At 40.5% G+C, this 9,055-nt stretch overlaps 1 protein-coding gene across 1 annotated transcript in view; it reads left to right on the top strand.

Moving 5' to 3' along the window:
- Window positions 1–9,055, top strand: part of LOC308285005 (aryl hydrocarbon receptor repressor-like) — a gene marked incomplete at both ends in the record, with an annotated part of 32,576 nt that overhangs the window by 1,872 nt on the left and 21,649 nt on the right. The window contains one exon of the mRNA XM_080725725.1: window positions 987–1,168. Within this exon, the coding sequence (XP_080581851.1) occupies window positions 987–1,168 (182 nt within the window). The remainder of the gene's footprint in view (window positions 1–986; window positions 1,169–9,055) is intronic.

Here is a 9,055-nt window from a genome sequence, read left to right as displayed (position 1 = left end):
TATTAATGTGTATTTGGCCGCAGACCCCCCCCCCATCTAAAAATATTCTGTGCCAGAGACCCCAATGCAAGATTTGTGCTGTTACAACACAATTAATTGATTAAAATGTCATGTTTTTTAGTTTTTTAGTTTTTAGTTTTTTGTGCCAGAAAAATATTCTGTGGCAGAGAACCCCCTTTTTCTTTTTCTTTTCTTTTTGATTGCATCATAGCAGAGACTGGGTTCAAATCCAAGATAGGACCAAAAAGTTATACAATTTATTATATTTATTTATTTATCCTTTTTTAAATATATAGACAGTTCAGCAGATGTAGACAGGAACACGAGGGCAGAGAGAGTGATTGACATGTGACACGAGTCACAAGCCTCATTTGTACATAATCGGTTGATTCGTCAGGTTGTGTGTACATTGTACATGTGAAATCAACAAGCAATCACAGCATTCATTCAGATACCAATACGCCTCACTCAGATTTCTTTTTAAAAACACTGTAATATGGGTTCTTTATTGATAGTTCTTCACTATTATAAAGGAGGAATCTTCAGATTCGACCCCAAGGGTTAAAATGTCTGAATTAATTATGACATTAATATGAACAAATTGTGTATGCAACTTTTAAATTTAACCAGGAGAGTCACAATGTGGTATGAAACCTCTTTTGCAAGTGAGATCTGGCTAAGAAAGAACCAAAGCAGTAGGCCTACATCAAATTACTAAATGATAACAAAGAGTGCAACAAACCTTTGTAGAAAAAAGTGTCAACTTAGTCTTAGAACATCTATTCTGCAAAATAAACTCCTCAGTGTATTTGTAACAGAGTTTATCATTTTCTCATTCTCCCAGATATGAGCACTGATTTCCACTGAAACGTTTAGGCTCCTGTTGCAGTGAAGTTATATGTTATACTTCTTACTGCTTTGTATGTCCTGCTGGCTCCTCATCTGTCCCTCTCTCTGTCTGACCTCCTCCCCTTCCCCCACCCCAGGAAGCCTTCGGCGTCCACTGTGAAGACTAACCCTTCCAAACGGCACAGGGACCGTCTCAACGCAGAGCTGGACCGGCTGGCCAGTCTGCTGCCCTTCACCCCAGATGTGATCGCCAAGCTGGACAAGCTGTCTGTCCTCCGCCTCGCTGTCTCCTACCTCCGTGTCAAGAGCTTCTTCCAAGGTGGGCAGTGACATCAGAGTGTACAAGCCCTAACCCATGTAACCAAATCGACGCTTTAAAGGAGTAGTTCACCCCCAAAATGACTTTTTTTCTATTGATTACTCATGCCATGGAGAGTAGAGTTCAATAATATTGTTTTGGTTTTTGTCACATTCCTAAGACAAAAATTTTATTTGAGTAAATTTACCCCCATTGATTCCGGATGGGGACCCGTTTCGAAACGGGTCCCCATCCGGAACGAATGGGGTAAATTTATTGTTATCACATTTTTGTCTTAGGAATGCGACAAAAAACTACAAATATTCTTGAACTCTAGTCTCCATGGCATGAGTAATCAATAGGGAAAAAAAAGTAATTCTGGGGGTGAACTACTCCTTTAAGCACTTACTTGAACCCCAGCATCCCTATTCTGGGTGGAGCGTTCGCCAGAAATAGCAGACTGACTGACTGTTTATATAAAAGAGCATTGAACATAATGATATGAACCATGAAAGGATCTCCACTCTGTCTGCTCTGGGCCAGCGTCTTAGAGACCCAGGTGTGATGTAGGGTATTCAGCTCTCCCTCCTCTCTCCTACATCAGGTGTTCTTGGGTCGGCCTCTTTTACTTTTACAATTTTCTTTTTTAAACTTTAAGTGGTTAAGGCCAAGGGTCTGGATCTGGTAACATTTATACACTCTCAGTTACAAATAGATAAATTATCACTGAGGATTTTGCTGTACAGCTGAGGACGGTGTTTGTGTGTCTCTCTCTCGACTCTGTGTGTTTGTGTGTGTGTGTGTGTGTGTGTGTGTGTGTGTGTGTGTGTGTGTGTGTGTGTGTGTGTGTGCGTGCGTGCGTGCGTGTGCTTGTGTTTGTTCGATGACGCTCCACACCAGATGGAAGAGCTTGCAAGTCACTTGGCATTGTTGGCCCATTGCTAGCTACAAGAAACATTTTGACTAGTTTGCCTGGCTAGCCTTTGCACACTATGATGATTGAGGCCAAATTCAGCTCTTGGTTTTGGTCGCAAACCAGTCATTTTGTTATGTACGAACATGCGTGGGGCCGTGTTGTGTTTGTACAGTATGTGGTGGTACTACTCAGTTGTTGAGGCCAGTTTTGGCAGGTTGGTGTGTGTTTGTGTGTTGTAACAGTGACTGAGTGCTTGTGCCAGTCAAAATGAAGTCACAAAAGTTATGCCTCAAAAAAGATTCAAGTAAGTCAGTCAAACAGCATGCAACAGCAGGATGCATTCAATGAGAATACTGTATAGGCCTATACAGAATATTACAATATGTGCTAGGAATAATAAGCTTGGGATAAAATACACAAAAATCAAGCTTGAATGTCAGAACAAATGTATTGGAAGAGTAGAATAATAATCAGTATAGATTTGTGTGGGTAGCAGTGATTGTAAGAGTCCACAACTCATTCCATATTTTATTCCTTCAGTTAAAAAAATGTAGTCCAAATTTCTTAACACATGCGTGTGTGTGTGTGTGTGTGTGTGTGTGTGTGTGTGTGTGTGTGTGTGTGTGTGTGTGTGTGTGTGTGTGTGTGTGTGTGTGTGTGAGTGCATGTGTGCATGTGTTTGTGTGGATGTGCATCAACACTGCACGCTAATCTTCCCTGAGCATTGTGAGATTGAGTCATTGTATTGTCTCTCCACCTTTTACAAGTGCACAGTGAACCAGAAAATATTGTATTAATACACGGCTGCAGAATAGTACACATGTATACAAACAAAAACTGTGCAGACAACATATTGCAAACAATGCACCAAGACACCCCCATTCTCCTCCGGCCACGCCCCATTGTGTCTTACCCCCTTCTGCCCTCAATTTCCTGTCCTAGTGTCTAAATAAACAATAAATGGGGAAAGGATTCCCCTTGCATGCCTGTTTAATGCCACGCACGCACGCACGTATATTCTGTGCATCGACATTTGATGCTGAGGCGATGGCAAGCTTCAATCTGTTTGACCAAAATAAGGACACTTGATACTTGGGACTGTACACAACATGATGCGACCTTACCCTTGTGTCCATGATGAAAATACAGTATATGTTTCATGGATTAATGCAAATCATATAGAGTATGAGTGGGCCATGGCCAGGCTCAACTAGAAACAGATGACATTCAGTGGTTCAATTCATCTTCGTCCGTCGTCATTTTAACGAGCGACTGAGAAGGTTTGGCATAAATTCATTCATTCATTCAAGGTGATTCGCTCAGAAGATTTCTATGCAAACACAATGTCAAAAACTTCAGCTCAGAAAATGAAAGACATCAGTGCCGTAAGCCATAAAACAAAGCAATTAATTTAATGTATTTATTGTTACATAAATTAATGAGAAAATGAAATGTGTTCTCTAAAATATAGAATGAGCATTCAGGTGTTATGGGGTCTAGAGGTTATGTAGTAAGATAAACTTTAATTTATTTTAAACAGTATCAATATTAAGATATGAATATTTTTGGCAGGATTCAACTCCAAGCTAGCAAAGAGTGGAGTGTATTGGTTTTGTCCGGTTTAGCAATCTAACTGACTGTTTATTAGGGACTTTACAGGACAAAGGCTGCACATGCAGAATGACATGAACCTTTTAGAAAAGGTCAGCAATGGAAATTACCTAATAATAACTGTAAATACTGGGGGTAATTGGTCATGGTCATGGTCAAAGGTCACAACAACAGTCAAAATAGTTTTTGGCTATAATTCCGGAAATGTCCACTTTAATTGAAACTAGAACAAAACAAGAGATAATACTCAACCTATCACCTATAGGAGAAAAGCTCGAGCTCACCCAGTATGTCTTCTGTTTGAAGGGGACTGTGATTTGTGAGCACTTGTTCTCTCTCTTGGTATATATCTCTACCCACTGCCCAGTGTTGTGTGTAATTTCTTGTCTTGTGTCTGCCTGGTAATTGTACAGATTGGGCTGTCACTATAACAGAGGCCTAAGTAACTGACCTGCTACTACAGCAGACAGTCTAGGCGTCTGCTATGACGCTCAACAGGAACAGCTAGCTGAGAGAACACAGCGTGTGTGTGTGTGTGTGTGTGTCTGTCTGCCTGTGAAATCCACCGCATGAGCTCTTTGTTGACCTTAACGCTATTGTTAAGGTCTTGTCTTACACAATTACACTGGAGTTAAGAGGGCTGTGTGTGCAACTGTGCATGTGTGTGGTGAGCATTTGTGTGCCAGTGTAAATGTGAAGCGACAGCACATTATGTCTGGTTTAATTCAATATCGGGTGTGTGCGTGCTTGCATGCATGCGTGCATGTGTAACTGGTGAATTAAATGAAATAAGGGGTAGCAAGTATATTTAAAGTGGCGTGGCGTTTTGTTGAAGAGTGACGTGCATAGAGCACCAAAGTGAAACTTTTATGGTGGTCATGCCCCTGGTACAATAGGCCCTGTACTTTTGAATTAAGTCCTCACAAACAAAAGACATAATCCAGTTGAAATCTTCATTTCAAGAATAGGTTTGTGCCACACTATCCATGAAAAGCCAGAAAGATCATTTCCCCCCCATGCAATTCCATGGTCCACTTTCCAATCAAGTCTTTAACTACCAGTGTGTCATGCCATGCTAATGTTCTTACTTTCCCACCTCTAAGACAAGTTGTGTGCTTTATCTTTGTTTGGCTCGCCACCACTCTACTCCATGAAGTATGTTCTATATTCCGCATTGATCTCTTCTCTTTAGCTGTGTCTTTGTTCAGAGACTGTGGTAGGGCATTGGCAACACAGTCTGGATTTGCTCGTTATTGCCTATGGAAGTGATCATCTTTATCATCATTATCTTTATTATCATACGCTGTTATATTTACTATTACTACTTGTATTTGCCTGTATCTCTCTCTCTGTCTCTCCCTCACTCTCTCTCTTTCTGTCCCGACCGACACGGGGGGCAGAGATGGCTGCCCACCCTAGAGCCTGGGTCTGTCCTGACGTTTCCTCCAGTTAAGAGGGCTTGCTCAGGGTGTGGTCCTCTCCTACCATGAGGTCAATGCTCGGGTCTCTACTCCTGCCTGTGTAAAGTGTCTTGAGATAACTTGTTATGATTTGACACTTTAATGAAATTGAATTGAATCAATCAGTGTCTGTGAAATTTGAGAGGAGATATTGTGAAATTCAGGCTGCAGGAGAGAGTATTTCTTTTATCGGTACCAGTCGTGGAGTGTACAGTTTCTATTCAGACGCAATTGCAACTGTCACCTTGTTAAGCAATTATACTGATTAATACTCACAAGCTACTCTCAATGGTTGTGAGCTTGTTGATGTGCTATTTGTGGTGCACGACACTGGCACGCAACCTGTATAACTCAGGCATTAGCTAGCACTACACTCTGCATGACCCTGCTGCCAGATGGGAGAGAGACATGGATAGGAGGAGAGAGAGAAAGAAGTGGTTCAGAGTCATGGGCAAGCAGGCATGTGCACACATAGACATGAAAGAGGGCTTGAGCCCCTGCCCTTTTACCCATCTGTAAAAAGTGCCCTCTCCAGACCATGAATGCCGTTTTTACTATGGTGAAAGAAATGCAAATGCCCTCTTTCCATGCTATACCTGAAGGTAGCGTTCAAGAGAAATTGCCTTGTCCAAACTCTCCTGAACTTGGAACGCAGCATCTTATGTTGAATGAATTGCCCTCTCTGTGTAGCAATCCATGCTGTACGCCACATTGCTGTTTTTATGCTTAGTTTAGTGCGGTATCAAGTACTGAAAATAGCCGACCTCTAAGCTCACAACGTGACGCAGTGGGACGCGCTGTGAGCTTGGAGGTCTGCTATTTTCAATATTTTCACCAAAAGGCCCTTTTAGATATTTCAGCCCCTGCCTTTCTAACATTCTCTGCACGTCCCTGTGGGCGAGCTTGTCAACCACACAATTCAATAACGTGTGAGTCAAACCCTGTCAAGCTTGAAAGAGTTCCAAATCGCCTGTAACTCGTTTATCTAATTTCCACAGCTACTGCCAAATCCGACTACAGACAAATCAGTTGTAGTTGGACGTGTTTCAGGCGAATAATTTGGACGAGTATTTGATTGGCTGATTGATTGAATCATTTATTCATACACTTACAGTAGCACTAATGTGCATCTTGAGAGGTCCGAATCAGATAACAAGTGGACAGATCTAAACCAGTGGTGTAAAGTAATTAAACTAACATTTACTCAGAACACTGAGACCACATTCAGGGATGCAAATACATGGCTGCATTGAATATCCCCTGTGCCATCTTCTTAACCACTTAAACCTTTATTTAGGCTATACTTTGTTGACTGGAGTCCCCAAGGCACACTCCCTTTTTCCTTCTACCAAATCTCTTAAAACACCAATTAACTCACAATGTGGCGCGGCATGTTGTGAGGTTGTAGATAATGTTTTCCCCAGAATAGGTATGATGTGTAAAGACTGTACCAACACAGTAAAATCCTATAAAATGTACCCTTTTGAGTCCATTTGTTAAATTAACACTCAGGGTCTATCTTGAGAAAGTTGGTTTACCTGTTAAAAGCTGAATAGCCTAGCAACTATTAATACTCCTCCTGCCTTCTGATTCAAATGAGAGTCTTGTTTACGAGGCTGGTTACGGAGATGATGTGTGTGGTCATTTGCATATACAGTAGTAGATTCAGATTGAAATGCATCTTGAGGTGTGAACTGCTTTCCATCATAGTTCCATCAAAGTTAATCAGATGGGGTATCACACATCCATAAAACAATTTGTGATGAGACAAAGCACCTGAATGGAAACAAATCTGGTAAAGCAAATCTAAACTACGCTGGTAAGGGTGATAATGCACTGGCAGATATCACCATTTTACAGGCACGTCAAGCTTCAAAACCAGCACAAGCCTCATTATACTTTCTAACATAATAAGCATGCATGCTGAATACATCAGCTGTCAAAACAGAGACACATTAATCATGTTAGAAAATGATCAACAGATGCTTGCTATGATCGAATATATTTAGGTAACTTCCTTATTTCCTTATTGTTCTTTTAATTAAAATATACAGTATAATTACATTTTTATAATTTATTTATTATAAATTATATAGAGAGACAGGAAAAGCTAATAGAGAGAGACATGCGAGACAAGGTGGGAGGTGGATTTTAACCCGGATCCATGCACTCACAATGAGCAGAGGTCTGGGCACTAACTGGCTTAACCACAAGGCACGTAGCTGTTTTTCAGTACAACACACATTGTACTTTTTCAGTTGAGCTAAACAGGACAATAAAAGAGAAAATGGTTACATGTAAAACATATGTATAAATAGAGCTAATAAAAAACATCAAAGCAAAAAACATCTCACATGTGTGATGAAATGTTTTGGTGGTGTATTTAAAGAGTGCTTGCGTGCAAGGCACATACATACACATGCGCATTTGCGCCCGCCCCCCCATGCACGTGCATGTGTGTGGCTGCATGTTTGTGTGTAAGAAAGCTCTCTTCCTTCTAATGAATCCAAACATCTGCATTACTTCATGCCTCGATGTGTCTGACAACCCTATGATATCACATGAGCATCTTCATGTGCAGCTGATTAATAAAACATGAAGCTGTCCATAGAGTGCATAGGTCGCAGTCTCATATCTCATATTTCACACAATGCTCGAGCTTAAAAGGCACCCGCGTACACACAATGCAAATGCATATATTATGTATTTGCTCAGGCTTACTATGCCCTCATGGAGTGTTGGTATTTTGGCCAGGGGGGATGATGCTGTATAGAGTCAGATAGAGGAGAAAACGATTACTCGTCACGCTATAGCGTGAGGTACAGATGACCCCAATATGTCACCCACAGGCTGAGGGGCACTGGGCTTGGTCTTTTGGCTCTGTGATTAGAACCCCAGCCATTTGGCAACAAGACATGCTTTTGTCCTGAAGCTGGGATTCTGAACATTTGACAGGATTCTTAATGTGCATTGGTACTTATGTTCTGGGATGCACAGAAGATGCGCCGTTGGATTGTTCTGAAAATTGGTTTACCCAAAATACCCCATCTACAAGCTCACAGCACGTTGTTTCGCGACAGCTTAAAGATCTGCTTTGTTCTTTTTTTTTACTTTACAAACTAACACGTTTGTACATGTTAAATCTTTGCCTATAATGACATGCCTAAATTATTGGTTAATGCAAACAATATGAATGCGTGACTTCCAACAAAGACACATTTTCCCAATTTAAAGTCTTGGCCTTGTTTGTTTTTGTCAGTCAAGAAACCAATGCAATTACATCCTTCCTCAGTGTCTATTTGTAAACTCTCAGTTAAATGAAGACAGGATTGTTCTGTGAATGATTAGAACTTTCTAGTGTTCCAGTAGTGAGGTCTTCATTTTGGTTCACAATAATTAGGTTTCACTATTGCATTTGAGTTTGACAACAATATATTTTGTCTAACATTTTGATTGCTGGGATGAACAGCGGATTAACAATAGAAAGAAGAAAACATTGACTGTGTTTCTGTGTATATTGCGCAATGTAGAACTTGAGTACTAGTCTGTACAGAGAATAATTAAGATTGAATTACGATTCAACTCTGTGCCTATTAACGGAGACTGTATATTTGAATTCAATGTTATTGTTAAATCCAACAAAGAACTTTGCAGTGACTAGAAAGACAAGATAGCATAGTGTAACACAGTCAATGGCAGATAGATAAATGACAATATTTTGTTTTCTGGATACTTGAAATGAAACAATGGTATAAAGCTGTGATGTGAAGATAATAATTTAAGCATTGCATAAAACTCCTGAAACACACTTTATTCAAGTATCAGTAGCGGATGTGGACATAAAAAATGTAATGTGAATTATTGTTGAGTACGCTGAATGTTCTCAGGATATGGCTGGCTGATCATTAACACAGCTCTTGT

Source organism: Nannobrachium achirus, assembly GCF_963921795.1.
Source record: "Nannobrachium achirus genome assembly, chromosome: 5".
Classification (NCBI taxonomy): Eukaryota; Metazoa; Chordata; class Actinopteri; order Myctophiformes; family Myctophidae; genus Nannobrachium; species Nannobrachium achirus.
This window is presented reverse-complemented; position numbering and strand designations above follow the sequence as displayed.